At 32.2% G+C, this 16837-nt stretch overlaps 2 protein-coding genes across 4 annotated transcripts; one reads left to right on the top strand and one right to left on the bottom strand.

Moving 5' to 3' along the window:
- Window positions 1-1403: 1403 nt before the first annotated feature.
- Window positions 1404-9320, bottom strand: LOC137816501 (uncharacterized). 3 transcript variants are annotated; one of them, XM_068619661.2, is made up of 11 exons: window positions 9157-9319; window positions 9028-9067; window positions 8905-8941; window positions 8720-8814; window positions 6172-7226; window positions 5510-5679; window positions 4935-5166; window positions 3889-4024; window positions 2543-2637; window positions 2305-2428; window positions 1404-1723 (listed from the first exon to the last, which is right to left on the bottom strand). In XM_068619661.2, exons 1-11 carry the CDS (start codon window positions 9237-9239, stop codon window positions 1649-1651), a joined length of 2142 nt encoding a protein of 713 aa, XP_068475762.1. In that variant the 5' UTR covers window positions 9240-9319; the 3' UTR covers window positions 1404-1648. The 3 variants fall into 3 exon arrangements, with proteins under 3 accessions (XP_068475762.1, XP_068475763.1, XP_090154134.1); XM_068619662.2 differs by lacking the exons at window positions 8720-8814; window positions 8905-8941; window positions 9028-9067; window positions 9157-9319 and having other exon boundaries at window positions 6172-6835; window positions 6915-7051; XM_090298008.1 differs by lacking the exons at window positions 1404-1723; window positions 2305-2428; window positions 2543-2637; window positions 3889-4024 and having other exon boundaries at window positions 5030-5166; window positions 5488-5679; window positions 9157-9320.
- Window positions 9321-13184: 3864 nt separating this feature from the next.
- On the top strand, window positions 13185-16693 carry LOC137816500 (THO complex, subunit 5). The gene is made up of 5 exons (XM_068619660.2): window positions 13185-13562; window positions 13637-13927; window positions 15015-15351; window positions 15716-16047; window positions 16144-16693. Exons 1-5 carry the CDS (start codon window positions 13293-13295, stop codon window positions 16411-16413), a joined length of 1500 nt encoding a protein of 499 aa, XP_068475761.1. The 5' UTR covers window positions 13185-13292; the 3' UTR covers window positions 16414-16693.
- The last annotated feature ends 144 nt before the right edge of the window (window positions 16694-16837 follow it).

Here is a 16837-nt window from a genome sequence, read left to right as displayed (position 1 = left end):
AAAACTACTGTGACAAAAATAAGGCTAAATAGATAGCTAATTATGGGTAAAGGTATAGAAATGGATTAAAATAGTTCTACATAAATAGTAAAGATTCACAAGATGGAAAATTATCCTCATTTATATTGAGAACCCTGTGCTCTAGGTTGATCTTCCAGTCAAAAAACAGTCATGGAACAAATGGCTTTAGGAAAGATTCCATTTTGCAAACCTAAAATAGTTTAACCTAAAATCAACCCTAGCAAAACATTAATATATACAACAAGCCAGATCAATCCAATTTACAAACATGATATTTTAACAAATAGTTATAGGTGGAGTAAGGGAATTGCATGGGTTTCCTTCCACTACACATAACATTAATATAAATATAAATATAATACGACATACAAATTAATACCCATTAATTCAAGAAATCTTATCATTAATACAAGTACTAAATATGTTTTCAAAAGCAACATTCTGACCAGGTTAAAATGACTCATTATTTAAATGTCTCCAAAACAGACTTAATTACAACTAGCATGAATAAACTTTATCATAAATACTTTTTTAAACAAAATAGAATAAAAAGTAAATTCCTGTATATGCATAGACACTGATCTGTGAAAGTTATTTCACATTAGTTCTTTTCTAAATCATAAATCTTAACTTAAGTAATTTAATTTTAAAATAACGAATTTATTTTATTTTTTCTCATTATAAAAAAATTTACCAAAGACCTCCTAATCACTACAATGAGATTAATAAACATCTCCAAAACAATCCTTCTCTAAAACCTGTAGGGGAATCATCATACAATCCACAAACCTTTCCCAGATAATTTTATCTGTCTATCTAGTGTCACCTAGTTCATATGTACACATGTACACGTTCAAAATAGAATTCTGACCAGGTTAAAATGACTCATTATTTAAATGTCTCCAAAACAGACTTAATTACAACTAGCATGAATAAACTTTATCATAAATACTTTTTTAAACAAAATAGAATAAAAAGTAAATTCCTGTATATGCATAGACACTGATCTGTGAAAGTTATTTCACATTAGTTCTTTTCTAAATCATAAATCTTAACTTAAGTAATTTAATTTTAAAATAACGAATTTATTTTATTTTTTCTCATTATAAAAAAATTTACCAAAGACCTCCTAATCACTACAATGAGATTAATAAACATCTCCAAAACAATCCTTCTCTAAAACCTGTAGGGGAATCATCATACAATCCACAAACCTTTCCCAGATAATTTTATCTGTCTATCTAGTGTCACCTAGTTCATATGTACACATGTACACATGTACACATGTACACATGTACACATGTACACATGTACACATGTACACATGTACACATGTACACATGTACACATGTACACATGTACACATGTACACATGTACACATGTACACGTTCATTTGGGAGGAGAGGGTAAATACAGTATGTACAGCTTTTACAATGTAACTGAAGCAAGAGAAACAAGAGTTATTGTGATACATTGAAGATTATGCTACAAATGCCTCGGAAATGTATTGGTACCAGGAGTTTAACTTCAAAACCACTTCATTGCCTTTTCCCTTTGTCAATTTTTTTCTCCTCGCAGGGGATGATTACCCTTAATTAATTTGCAGCAGAAGTTAGTGCGTTTAGCTTACACTCCAACTGCTGTATCACTGAAATAAGCTGTGATCGCCTTCAATTTATTGTTTAAATAAACTTTCTCCACCTAGAACCACCATATAGGAATGGGTTAATTTTCAAAGGGATAAAAATCTAATAAGCCATCGAACTATTGGTTATATTATAATTCACATAAGAACAACAGAAGATAATGCAGCATTGATAATTAATTATAATGTGGCTTCTTTCTTTTTCTCGTCAACATATTTTCATGTGTCACTGTTAACATACAAAGGTGGTCCTCAAACCAGTCTCTAACAAGTACACTAGGGAAATTGGACATCCTAAAACACTAATTAACGGAAGACAGTAGTAATCACATTGTACACCTATATAATGATTCAACAACACATCTACTATTCTTGTGTATTATGTTACACCACTTAAGCCTGTAAGGAATACAATACAGCAACTTAGTCATATAAAACATAACTTCGTTTCAATAGTTTACCAACAGATACACACCCATCAAACTATCAAAAACAAAATCCTCTCAACACAACCCTATTAAGACCTTGTCTCACACTCTGCCCCTCACTCTTTTTTCTTTTTCCTAAAGAGGTAGGGGTTCTTCATATATTATTACACTTCAAAATAAAACCCATCAAATAGATAAGTTTAAATTACCTCTAGTGACCATGGTGGACAGGACGACAGAGATAATTCTGCCAATTGGTTGAAATTGATATTCCTTGGAAGGAACATGACAATTCTGGAAGCAATCTCCTTTGCAGCACTAAACAGTGTGTGCCTACGCAGGAGCAGATTTGAGTTAAAATGGGAGTGTAAATTTGCACCCAAAAAACAGAAATCTAACTTGAAGATAAAATTTAAAAACTACAACAGAAAGGAAGCATGTACCCACCCATCATGTGGTCTAAGCATTGTCTTCATGTCATAAGTCGTAGCCCTAAGATAATCAGGTCCCCCCCATGGCGGAGATAAGAAAACGGTATCAGCCTGCAAGACAATATTCTGCCAATTTGTCAAACTACCCCAAAGTATAAGTTATTAGTGTCAAGCCCAAAAATGATTTTCATTAATATCTAGAACATGCTGCTTGCAAATAAAGTTAACACACAGGCCTACTCAAACCTTGGGCATAAATTTTTAATTTAATTAAAAGAGTGGAAGATGTAGAAGATTTAATCTTGGAGATCTTGGCCACCATATCAAAGAGGCGGGTACATATATATAACAGCAATCACATGCCAGCTCAAGATTATAAACGTAGATAAAATGCAAATCCATCACTCTTTTCTGTTTTAATGTAATTATTCAATTATTTAATATCATCAACTCCCAGCATAAGAAGTGTTATCTTTATTACAATATTACTTCTGAAAGTTGACAATAACTACTACACAATTAACAAATGTTGGCCTCTTCCAGTCACATTACATTATTGATAATCTAGGATCAAATTTACTTCTTTTGTCATCCAATTTCATATGAAATTGTAAAGGCAACACCAAACCAAATCCAAGAGGATAAACGAGGGAAATATACAAGTAAAAAAAAGGAACAAAGCACAAAAAAATAACAAAATTAAAAATTTAGAAGCAAAACTTTCTTATCCACACTCTTTTCGGTAGACCAAGAAAGAACTGTGCCCAACCGCTCATGTGTGTTCCCCCTCTCGCTTCTTACAAAGATTCACACCCAAGTGTTAATGATTTGATATATTATACCTTGCATAAAGCTTACAGTGATAATGTGATTTTTCAAGGAATTTTAACATCTTTGAGCAGCATATTAGGAAGTATAACATACCCGACAAACCTTAAAACACCAGATACAAGATACTTAACATGATAATTATGTTTTGAGGCTTTCTGGAATATTTATAAAAATTACAGATTACAGAGACTTGTATGGCTTTGGCTAGACAATCTACTCTTACACACCTATTATGGACCTCAAGTTCAGATCATGAGAGAAAAAACAGGACATCAAAGCAGCCATCGGGGTACAGATTATGATAAAATATGTTCAATAAGCAAGAGGGAAAAGCACGAATATCACCGTGTATTGGTAAAGCACATTGGAAATGTAGGTTATAGATCACAATTAAACAGGTAAGATTATTCCAGCTTGCCTTCAATGTATTTATTATTCATTTTAAGAATCCAAAAAAGAAGCCTCCTAACTATTACATATGAACAATGACATGGACATCCCCCAAATCATGTAATATGAAAATTTCAGTACCTTTAACTTTGGTGCCAAGAGGAAGAAATCACCAACTATAAAGTCAATTTGATCAACCACCCCATAAATAGCAGCATTATGCCTAGCATAGTCAATCTTCAATGGATCAATATCGATTCCAATTACATGTCCACAACTGTATTATCAAATCACTGTCAGTTACAGAGATCAAAACATATTTTTAAAGAATAGTTTTCTCAAAGGTATAACCATTTGACCAAAATTACAACATTACGACTAAATAATGGAAGTATAAACAAAAACATTGTTTCATAGAGGAATAACACTAGCAATCTGGCCAGAATAACTTGATTGGACAAAATGGTCAGCATCATTATGTATTTATCCAGTTGTAATTAACAGTCAAAATGAAATGAATATTAGCAGTTTCTCGTTGGTAGTTACTACACTATATAAATTGGAATACTGAGCATAAAATAAACTAAAGAGAGAAGAATAAGAACATATGTTAATCAGCTAATATTTGTTAAGGAATGCCTTTGGTGACTCAAAAAACACCTATAATCACGCAATATATACATTAACAAATTTTGCATGAGGTCAACATAATGTTCTAAGTGTTAAATATGGGATTCACTAGGTGGGCAGTCCAATCAGAACAAACCATTTAGTGAAAAACAAATGTATTAATTTGTGACAGAAATGAAAGTGTGATATTGCATCCATAAATTAACCCTTTTGAACATGAAGGCACTCAAAGGTAGACTACCAGATACATCACACAAAATCCAAAGTAGCTTAGAACACAAGTAGGCAGTGTGCATAAATGAGATAATAACAACAAACACAAGGGCATATTTAATGTTTCTCTTGTTCTAAGTTATATTAATGAAATTCAAGTTGTTAAAAGAATGGATTAATCATAATAAATGTAAATTTATTTTCTTTCCTTCGAAAAATACAGGTCTTTTTTATGAGTTGTTGAAACAAACCATCCAGTACATGTTACAACTCAATTAATCACAAGTGATTAATTACAAGTTCCTAAACCCTAAACAAGTGATTAATTACAACTCAGTACTCACTGTCGTGCAAATTGGATAGAATTCCCACCAACACCAGCGAAGCAGTCAATTATCATGTCACTAGCACAACGTATTGCTTGATGCTGAGCAATAGCCTCTGGAGTGACAGAAAACCAACCTTCCTCGTCCATCTTTACACCATCGTCAAATCTAGAGAACAAAGTATACCTCTGACACCAATATTTGGCTATTGTAGCAGAATATGCTTCAGGCATTTCTTGAAAGTGCAGATCTGCAAAATGCAAAAAAAAAATAGTTTACTACAACAGCAAGATCTATCAATTTTCAACAACACACTGCCTTTACTCAGCCGAATCTATACTTAGGCATTAATATGTTCCTTGATGACGGGAAACCAGTTTTTACCATACAAGCACCTACCCTGAATTTTAGGTCTTTGACTCAGAACAGCAAAGTATCACATAAGAATATATCAAATGTTAAGACATTTTACTCCTAGTATAAAGTATTGTCATAACATTGGATCCAATTAGCTATGAGATTTAGTAGAATGGCAACCACATTTGGAAAGGCCAAATAAGGAAGCATTTACCACATGAAGTGTTGACACAAACCTTCAGCTTCATTACATAATTTCCTCTGCCTTTGTCTTCTTTTGACTTTCTTCCCATGTTTGAATGTTGAAGAGTCAGATTTAGATTCCAGTCCAGACATATCAATTACCATGTTTTCCAAGGGTGTACGATTAACCTCTGGTGCTACTTGAATGCATCTATCATTAGAGCTGCAAAGCACATTGGTTGCTAGAAAAAATCAGAAAGGCAAGTTAAGACATTCAAACTCATAAAATTCTTGTGAGATATAAATCAGTCACAAGCCTCCACTTAGAAGCTTGAGATTGGTATTTTTATTCTTGCCATCCCTGATCATCTGATCAAAAAGATATAAGCTGTGAGTGAACCTGCGCTGCTTCATTTAAGTCTAACCGGTTTTTACCTAACTTGAACTTTTGGCCAGCTAACATCCTAGTTTTTTTAGAATTGAAAGGCCGTCAACTTTGCAATTACAATATCTTTCTGGGAAAAAGTTATTAGACATATTTAGATGACACACAAAAATGATAAATAGCATTTATATTATTATTCACAAGGTGCAAACAATTACCTAAAATTGCAATGTCAAGAAATTTAAACAGATAATATTTTTCAAAAAAGATTATATGATAGTTTATAGGCTTTATTTAGTTTGTTTGAATTAGAACTAGAACAAACATTACCACATAATTTGATCTAGTGTATTTGATACTGAGCAGCATGAAATTCCACAATTGCAACTGCACCTCTCAAGACCCTCGTCTGAATGATCAAGAGATTGGTTTTCACTATTTGTAGTGATATCAGAGACCAAATTGTCAACAGCAACTCCAATCTCAACCAGACATTCTTCACGTTGCTTTCCTTCCATGTTCTCTTCAATCAAGGTTTCCTCAGGTGGTTTAGTGATATTTTGTATTCCACACCCCTCTGAAGACTTGAGAGTTTCACTGTCATCTGATTCAGAACACCCACCAATTACCAGATGTTCCATCCCTGGGGGTGTGTCCCACGTAGAAGTGTGCGTGCTAATATTGTAGAAGTACGTTCTCTTATAATAAGTATCCCAGCAGGCCATCCAGTCTCCAAGTACAGCATAATTATTTGAAACATCATTTCTGTCACATCCAATCCCTTCTGAACTCACAGGAAGCAACTCTGATTCAATAACATGTGGATGACAAGTGGCATCATTATCATCATTGTAAACAGTCTCACAATCTGTACTTTTTGCAATAGTCGGTGAAACTTTTAAACATTCACTGTCCATCAAACACTCATCATATTCTGCCCCACAATAATTGACATCAGCACCTGTCAAATGGCTTCCAGCAGAGACAGCAGAATCTGAAAAAGGTGCAGTTTTCAAATCAACATAATCATTACTGACTAAAAAGTCACGATCCTGAGCATCATTAGCTGCTACCTGATTTATATTATCATCATTTATCTCCCTGGAAACACCACTAGCAAACCCAGCAGAGCAGGCTGAATTATCTACTTCACAAGAGGCATACTGCGTCATATCAATATCCATTGCACCATGACAGTAAGAAGATTCACTTTGGCCCAGCATTGATATACAAGATAAAGGACTACTAGTTTTGTCATGAAATTTTTCAGGAGACACAATCTCCTCCACACTCACTTCATATAGAGTTTCATCTGCAGGGTTGCGACAAGTATCTGGATGCTTTGAAAGTTTACCCTTTTTTTTTCCTTTTAATGGTCCTTTTTTCTAAAACAAGATAGACCAAAAATATTATCAATAGCAATCTACAAAGTAATAATGTAATTATACAGCACAGAACATGAATGATAGAGGAGTACGAGTAATGATGTTCTCATTCAAAACATAATATAAACAAAATTTGATATAAGAAAACTAAAATCATGTCCTTTATAGAACCTTTTCAGATCACCACTCTATCAACAACAACTATAATTGAAATGATGACAAAGACAAGTATCAACTATATAGCTTTAAACTGCTATTATCTTTTGTATTTCAATCTGGACTTCACTATTTCTTAATCAGAACTAGGACTGACAATGTGTGAACCAGCCAAATCTCTTTCGCTACCGTGTTAATAAGTTAGGTTCACGGCTAGTAACAACTAAGTAAGCATTTGGTTTTATTGTGGCATCACTAAACCGCATTAAAATTAAATATGTAAGAGAAAAGGTGAAATTTATTGTGCAACAGTTCAAGCCTACCTCGTAGCCTGATTTGTTGAGCCTAAAGGGTTCAGTTACCATAGAATTTGGGCTTGGTTAATTAAGCTCGTTATCAAACTTGAAAACTGGTGAGCTTAGATTTCAGAATGAGTCAAGCTTGAACAAAGACAAACAGGCTTACTTTCTAATCGAACATTGAGCCTAAGCTGTAATAAATTTTTATTGGGGGAGTCAGAGCTCTAAAGTGAGAGGTACACTTAAAAAGAAAAAAAAAAGAAAAAAATAAATATATATATATATATACTACAATCATTGATTGGAAATTTAATACAGTAGATTTTTTTTGTTACAAAAAAATAGAGGAAGAGGATGACGTGTCAGCCCAAGGCCAAGGAAAACTTCCAGATACTCACAAAAGTGGTTTTAAGATCAATAATTATGTTTGGATAAGAAAAAATATCAGTTTTTTTACATATGAAGAATATGTATGAAGCTGAAAGGAAAAAAAAAACGTATTTTTTGTCCAGTCTGGGGGGTTTCCTTGATCCCTAAATTGATAGAACAGCAAAAACAACAGCTACCTATACTACGACTAACTATGATTAAGCCTACAGAATACTAAGACTAATAAAACTAGGGTTTACCAAATTCTTTTCTTTTCTCCTTTTATTCAGAGAAACTCTGTAACTTAAATAGATGATTGAGTTTGGGCCTGTACGGTATTGGGTCTATCCTAACATAATGTCACCAGCTCCAAAATGGAAAAGGGAAAGAAAACTATTGTGTAACAATCACAAGCTACAAATTTTCATATACATAAAAGCTACTGATTTCTAGGGAAGAAAAAACTTTTAACAGATTTCAGCCATTGTCCAAATATACAGTTGATCAAAAACAGCTAAATATCCCAAAAAATAATCTTTCCCAAACATGACATAACCTATTGATTGTCCAAACAACAGTTCCAACTATACCCCAATTATTTTCCTCACTTGAGAGAGAATCCAAAAGCTACTAAAGCTTTCAGCCAAAATAATTTATCTGTATGCATACCTCCTTGTTTGTCTGAAAGGAAAGAGGAAGCCCCAATTCATTCAGCTGTTTGTTAAGCTCCAAATCCTCGGGTGTAATAAGGCCAGTAAATTCTTCTGCAGAAAACACAAATTTTCCTTCAAAAAAAATAATAAATAAAACCCACCACGCACAAAAATACCACACCAAGGGTGAGAAGAACTTGCCATGGACGGGGTCAGAACCGTGATTCTCAGCCAAATTCTAACACGCATCAGAATTCCAAAACAGATAAATGTTTCAGTAACAAAAAAAAAGGAACAGATAAAAGAGAGGAAAAATAACCTTACCAATTGTTCAACCGAGGAAGAAACCTGAATACCATAGTCCCTACAAAAACAAAAAAGAGTAAGAAAGTAAAACCTAGTTTTGAGAGTGCAAGAAAGAAGATTAAAGAATGTGACTGAGTGAGAACTAACCAGAGAAAGACTTGGGTGACCTTGAAGAGAGAACCAAGGGCTTCGATAGCGGAACCTTCGTAATCGGAATCTGTGATGATCATGTTTTTGTCCTCGAAGGTACCGAACAGTCACAACGGTTACAGTGTCTTCTTCTTCTTCACTGCCTTATTTTGCAAACTGTGTAACCCCCACTATATATACTTCACAAATTTTAAATAATTTTTTGGCACTTTCATTTCTCCAAAAAAGAGTCATGTCATTTTTATATACTAATCTATAATATATATATATATATTATTGTCAAATTAATTTTTGAAAACTTTTATTTTATATAATATTCAATTTTTATTTCATTTTGTAATTATCTTTTGCGATAATATACTCAATTATATATTAAAGATAGGGTTCTTTTAACGTATGAAAAAAAAAATATTTATATAATATAATATGGTATTTATTTTGCCAATCTACGGTCATCACATGGTTATGGTTGAGCGACGCGATAGGTTTAAATAAAATATTAGACTAAATTCAGAAGATTAACTAAACTAATCAATAATAAAAAAAATTATGTAATATACTTTTAATTATAATTTAAAATTTTAATCTGACTTAGTAACAAATAATCTATAATAATCATATAAATAAATATGGATCTCGAGTATAAGGTACGTCCTCATTCAGTACTAATAGAATATCAAAATCTCACTTGAACATCAGAGTGTTTTTTTACAGGTATCGTCTAAGATTGGAGTTCGCGAGGACGAAAAACAAATGAGTGAAAGGAGAACGCGAAGACCATTTCGATAAAAAAAATAAAAAAGGTAGATCGACCGACTGAGAAAAAAGACAATTGTTCTCTTTGTTTCAATCCTGTCCGAGAATATTTGTAATTGACTAAACTTAATTTATAGAATATTTAAATAAATAAATATTGTGAGGTTTATTAGAATATTTAATTTATCCACATATAATTAATAATTTGAAATATACGTGGATAACAATTGAGAATATTTCACATTATATCACCATGCCTATTATATTACATGAAATTTTAGTTTTATTAAATTACTCCCTATAGTTATAACACTTCAGATGATTATGTGTTTATATATTATTCTAATTAATTAAAAAGCATGAGAATAGTTGTGATTTTATATAATATGATTAGAAATTTATTTAATTTTGCAGAATATTTTTGAAATTATAATCGGTTTGTTTTGTAAATATAATAATGTTTTTGGAGCTCCGATAATATTACATAAAATCATTCATTTATAGATCTTTAAAATAAGGATAATCTTTTTTTTGTATTTTGTTAATAATGTTTTGATAATTCTGATAATATTACATCACATTTTAATGTTTTTAATTGATAAAACTAATTTGTTCAGTTATAGTAATTAATCATATTTCATGTTTTGTATTATAATCAGTTGAATTAAATAATTAAGCCATATGTTTGTTTTTTATTTTACATAATATGATACAAAATTTATTTAATTTTATAAATAAATACTATAATAATAGTTTAATCTGTAATTACTAATATCATATAAAACATTTTATAATTAATAATTAATAAAATACATAACTGTGTTAATAAAAATAATTATAATTTGCTTACTATTTATTATTTGAACATTTAAATTCACTTATTAAAATTAATTTTTAAAATGTTGAAATCAACTCTTTTATTTAATAGTATAAAATATATAATTAACAATTTAAATAATAGTTATATATACTTGTATTTCTTATACATACATATATATTAATTATTTTACTAATAATCTTATTGAATTTATGAGGAAAATATACAGTATTGAAATAGTTAGAACAACAATAGTCAATAGGTTAAAAGTTCAGTAAAAATTGGCTTTAAAACGAACAAAATTGATTTTCTAAATCGTGAGTAATCACGGTTCATAAGAACTTATCTGGAGTGTATTGCGTAAATACAATAGGAACTTCTCATAAATTTTCGAGGATCAGAACTAGCAAGAAATAAAATAAAATAAGTGAGGAGAGAGAAAGCGAAAAAAATGAGAGGAGAAAAGAAGATGAAGAGAGTGAACCAGAGATATGTGATTTTGGAGAGGATGTAACCCTTATTTATATAGGGATAGGAATCAAAGATTTTTTCTTGTTGCACGTTCATAACTCCATTTGACATTTTTAATCAACTTTCTCCAAAATCTTCGGCAACTTCAGGCACGTGGGTTCACAAACTGTTTTTCAGTTTTTGCAATATCTACTCCTGTTTTTACAACAAAAAGTTAGTGAGTATAGTTTAAAAGGCATATTGTCTAAACTAACCGATGAATAAATAGACCAAATTTTCTATACTAAATCAACAGTAGTACAGATACGGATATGGACACTGATACTATACGAATACCAACACAGAGATACGTATAATTTCTAAAATGTAGGACACGAGATACAGATCTATGTATTATATAATTTTGAATTATATAAATTGAAAATAAATATTTATGTGCAAAAGTATGTTTCAGATTCTTTTGTAAGCACGAAGATATTTTTCATGATTGGTTCAAAAGAATTTGTTCCTTATTTTATAATCATAATAAAAATTTATACAATAAATTTGAGTTTTTAGAAAATTATTGTATTTATTGTTATAGAATCGTACAAGAATTTTGTAAAAATTAAATAAATATTTTTTGAATTAAACATTTTATCGATAAGTGTTCTATGAGTGTCGACATCCGTACGTGTCCGACACATGCAAGTGACATAAATAAAAATATTTTGAACTTTTAAATGTAGTTCTAACTATCCAAGTTAATTATTTTAAGTGCTCAATTATTGGTAATGTTAAGGTTATGATCAACCATAAAAAAAAAAGTAAAAGGACTAAGTATGTTGCCTTGCCCAATTTTTAAAGACAAAATTTTTTATATGAACTGAAGAGAAGAAAATTGAATATAAAATATAAAGGTGTCTGAGAAGAAAAAAAATGAGGAAGGGCCATTTTTAACTTTAGTTTAGACATAAACATAAGTAAAAGATTAAGAGTAAATATATTGAAATTGAGTTTTAGAATGATAATTAAATCATGCCAAAGTATTATATAAAATAAAGTAAGAAGAGTCTTATGAAATCTCAAAAAGAATATTAAACGTACGCATAAAGGTTTTTTCATTACTATGATTCTTATTTAAAATAGTATTTTTAATTGGTAAGTTTTTTTTCGAATTAATCGTTCCATTCAAACACAATTCATGTTATATGATCTACTACAACTCAAATACGATGTTGCAAATTACACCAAATTGAGAAAAAAAAAACTCTTGTTCTCATATTTTTCTTTTTATCTTTACAACTTTCTTTATAGTTTTTTCAACTATTAATATATATTCAACAATCATCATATTTTGAATAAGTTTAAAATTAAGTAAAAATAGTATATTGATTAGTGTATTAGCTAAAATAAATATATATTAGACATGACATAGTAAAACATGTATTGATAAATTGTTTAATTAAAAAAATATTTGTTGATTTTTTTTGTCAATTTTAAAACGGTTATAAATATATTAATTTTCTAAAAATTAAATTTATTGTATAAATTTATATTATGATTATAAAAATAAAAAACAATTTTTTTAAATTATTTTTCTGTTAAAAGATAAAAAAAATTAAAATATACTTGTACATATAAATTTTTATTATTAATTTATATTGTTTATAATTATATAATATATAAATTTATGTCTCATTTCATACTAATATCAATATTTATGCTGACAGGAAAATTTAAAATATAAAAATAAATCAATTTTTTTACAAATAATAATGGTTTCAAAGTGGATGTGAATTAACTTTTATATACCTTTAAACTCTTAGTTTAACTTAAATATTTTTCTCTTCAAATGGAATAGAGACCTTAATCCATTCGCACAAGAGTGGATTAGAGACAACCTCACACCATAAAATACTAATTTGATTTAAAGCATAGAAAATACTAATTTAACTTTAAAAAAGTAGAGTAAATGTATTAAAAAAACAAATTATAATTTAGCGTTAATTTTTTAATTTACCTGTCTGAAAGAGTTCGTTAAATCACTCTGCGGAGACACGCGAAAACACTCACTACGGTGAAACAGTTACTGGTGCAGAGAGTAACAATGGAAGACGGCGAAACGACGGAGGAGGTGGTTGTCGTTCCGGTTTCAAATAGCGACGGCGGTGGCGACGAGCTAATGTTTCCGCATTCCTCACGCGATTCGGACGAGGAATCTCCGCACGAATCGTTGCGTAACACGAAAGCTTCAATAGAGAACATCGTGGCTGAGATTCTCGCTCTGAAGAACCAGGCCAAACCCAAACCACTTCTCACTCTCCGACTCAGAGAGCTCCTCACTCAAACGTTCCTCCATTTCGTCACTCTTCGCCAGGTCCCTAACGCGCTAGGGTTTTATTTTCGCAATGCGACGTCGTAGCGGAACTAACGTGCGTTTCGCTTTTTCAGGCCAATCGCTCGATCTTGCTGGAGGAGGACCGTGCGAGAACGGAAACTGAGCGTGCGAAGGCGCCTCTGGAACTCACCACGCAGCAGCTTCAGAACCTGATGTACGAGAAGAGTCACTACGTGAAGGCGATAAAGGCGTGTAACGACTTAAAGTCCAAGTATCCTGATATTGAAGTGGTGTCGGAGGGCGAGTTTTTCCGTGACGCGCCGCAGGATATGAAGGACTCCGTCTTGTGCAGTCACAGTGAACATAATCTCGTGCTGAAGAGACTCAATTTTGAGTTATTTCAGGTGAGTTGCATTTGCCTATTTTTCTTTTATTGAATCAGACTTCGTTACGAGTTGTTAAAGCCTTAGGAGTTTGTAAGGTTTGAAATAATCAGACTTAGTTACTAGTTGTTAAAGCCGTAGGATTTCGAAAGGTTTGAAAGCTGTTTTGTTGCGTGTGGGATGTTGTGGATGAGAGCAGTTAATGTGGCCACAATTACGGTATCGTTGTGTTCCTTGATATTGTGCATGAATACGGTGACCATAATTGTAGTCCTGTTGCGGTCATGAACATCGTAAAATCATGACTATAATATTGAATTCGTGACTGCAGTTTAAATGCGGTGAATGTGACCATAATTGTAGTTGTGTGGCTTTCGCAGAATCATAAAAACCTTGACTTAATTTCGAAATTGTAGCTGCGGTTTAAAACCTTGTATGCACTCTGGAAAAATGTAATGCATGTTATGTTGAGCCTACGCTTTATATATTGTGCTTTTAGGGTTTTCGATTCCTGATATTAGATGTTTTATAAGCTTAAGAAACTCTGGTATGTTGTAGTTTAGCAAGTTCCCGGATTTAACCATGTCTTGATATTATCATGGAAGCTAGTTTTTGTCCAATGAAGGAACCAAAAGAATGGAACTATTCAATTTTCAGATGTTAGTAAATCTTGATTTTTACTATTGTGGTCATGGATGGTTTTGCTTCCGGAACAAGTTTTGTATTGATAAGCTAGCATTTCCTTTAAAAGCTGGATCGGAGGCTAAAGAGATGGTGGCGCCCTGTCTCAACCTGGCTCTGTATTTAAGAGAAGTATACGGTTTTGTATAAATATAAATATGTAATAGACTGAAGATACTTGACTTGATACTTTGTGGATAATCGGTTTGAGAGCAAGTTCTGTATGAATTTTCGTACTAAATGAGTGTTGACATTTAGATTTGTCATTTAATGAGCATCTATACCTACAATGTTAAACTTCAAGCTGGGAAGTTCATTGTCCCATTAATTTATATTTAAAGCTTGTAGTAGTAATTTGCATGTTTTGTGTTTTCTTGTTAACGGTGATATAAATGTGCTTATACCTATATTTGCAATGTTGAATCAGCGCAAAGAGCTTTGCAAGCTTCATGACAAACTGGAGCAGAAAAAGAAAACCCTTCTGGAGGCAATTGCAAATCGAAAGAAGTTCTTGTCTAGCCTCCCTTCACATCTCAAGTCTCTTAAGAAAGCATCCTTGCCAGTACAAAATCAACTAGGAGTTCAGCATACTAAGAAACTAAAGCGGCATCATTCAGCAGAGTTGCTTCCTCCACCTCTTTATGTGGTTTATTCACAGCTGTTGGCCCAAAAGGAGGCGTTTGGAGAATCTATTGATGTGGAGATTGTAGGAAGTGTCAAAGATGCTCAATCTTTTGCCCACACTCAAGCTCACAAGGACACTGGTAATTGAGAATTGTTGTGTCAATTCTACCATATTTTTTTTATTGGAATCTATGTTATCCATTATCCAGTACTATTGCAGCTTCAGTGTATCTGCTGCTGCCGGACTAAAGCTTAAATGTTTCAGTATCTTGTAGATGATTCAACTCCAAACCCGAATATCACTCCTATATATTATCTGGAATATTAACTGCTATTTAAAATAGGTTATTAACTAGTTTCAACACTAATCAATGGATAATGAGTAAAGGGAAAGAAGTTTATTGCTAGATTTAAAGTACCATTGTGATTGTTAGCGGTCTTCACTCATGTAGGTTTTAATATTAGCCAAATTTCTTAATTTGTTTGGTTGGTTTTATCTCTCAGGCATTTCAACTACTGTAGAGAGTCCCAAATTAGAAAATAATGAACCTGATGAAGATGGTCAGACACTGAGTAAAAGGCCAAGGAGGTTTCAGGGCAAGGAGAGCCTTGACCAGGCAGGAATATTTCAAGTTCACCCACTTACAGTCAATCTCCATATCTATGATGAAGAGGTCTCTTATTTAGAGTCTGCAAAACTCATTACTCTAAATTTTGAGTACTTGATGCAGTTGAATATTATATGTGTTGGGATCAAAGCATCTAATGATGGTCCTGGGAATGACATCTTAAGCAATTTATTCCCTGATGACACAGGTCTCGAGCTTCCTCACCAGGTTTGGGCATCTTGTTTACATGTCGATGCGTCCTTAATCTGTCTATCTTCAACTTTCATTTATACGCCATTTGTTTTTGTTTGGATGGTGATGCAGTCAGCTAAGCTCTATGTTGGGGATGCTGTAATGTTCAATCGCGATAGAACTTCACGTCCTTACAAATGGGCTCAGCACCTGGCAGGTATTGATTTCTTGCCTGAGATGGCTCCCTTGCTGTTTGCTAGACGTGAAACTCCAGACAATGGTGAAGGAGCCAAAGGTGAAGATTTCTTACCGAGTCTTTCACAATATCGCCAGCATAACCGATTACAGACAGTTCTGCAGAAAATTCGTTCAAGGATAAAAGCACGTTTGGTTCTTCAATAACGAGTCATTGTTCTTGTATGTTTACAGTTTTAGAATAGGAAGTAAGTACCCTCCTGGGTGTTCATTGAACTGAAAAAATAATGCAGTCAACCGAAAAGCTTGCTTTTGGTCTATCTTCTGCTTGTATTACTGTAACTGCCGTCTTAGTTTTTTGGTCTACCTGTTGTAAATCCTGTAACCTATCTTTTGTAGGATTTTGTTATTTATCCCTTTCTTGAAATTACATTGTATTTTGGAGGATCCAAAGTATCATGCTTTTCAGTGTGGCTTTTGATGGTTACATATCATGAAGAAAAATTATGAAAATTTTGTTTTTCCACAGCTTAAAATTAAAAACAAAAGTTTAGATTAAAGATGATTTTTACTATAAACATTAATGTCAATATCAAATCCAATATATAGTGCTCAAGAGATTTAAGCCACT

The sequence above is a fragment of the Phaseolus vulgaris genome, chromosome 1, assembly GCF_051622355.1.
Source record: "Phaseolus vulgaris cultivar YP4 chromosome 1, ASM5162235v1, whole genome shotgun sequence".
In the NCBI taxonomy this organism is placed as follows: domain Eukaryota; kingdom Viridiplantae; phylum Streptophyta; class Magnoliopsida; order Fabales; family Fabaceae; genus Phaseolus; species Phaseolus vulgaris.
This window is presented reverse-complemented; position numbering and strand designations above follow the sequence as displayed.

Excerpts from the sequence above, each read along its gene's own strand:
- LOC137816501 (XM_068619661.2), bottom strand. The coding sequence starts at position 9,239 with ATGATCATCACAGATTCCGATTACGAAGGTTCCGCTATCGAAGCCCTT. Across the intron at positions 7,227-8,719 it reads CCTTTCAGACAAACAAGGAG|AAAAAAGGACCATTAAAAGG; the intron begins GTATGCATACAG and ends ATCTTGTTTTAG. Across the intron at positions 2,638-3,888 it reads TCTTGGCACCAAAGTTAAAG|GCTGATACCGTTTTCTTATC; the intron begins GTACTGAAATTT and ends ATTGTCTTGCAG.
- LOC137816500 (XM_068619660.2), top strand. The coding sequence starts at position 13,293 with ATGGAAGACGGCGAAACGACGGAGGAGGTGGTTGTCGTTCCGGTTTCA. Across the intron at positions 13,563-13,636 it reads ATTTCGTCACTCTTCGCCAG|GCCAATCGCTCGATCTTGCT; the intron begins GTCCCTAACGCG and ends TCGCTTTTTCAG. Across the intron at positions 16,048-16,143 it reads GTCTCGAGCTTCCTCACCAG|TCAGCTAAGCTCTATGTTGG; the intron begins GTTTGGGCATCT and ends ATGGTGATGCAG.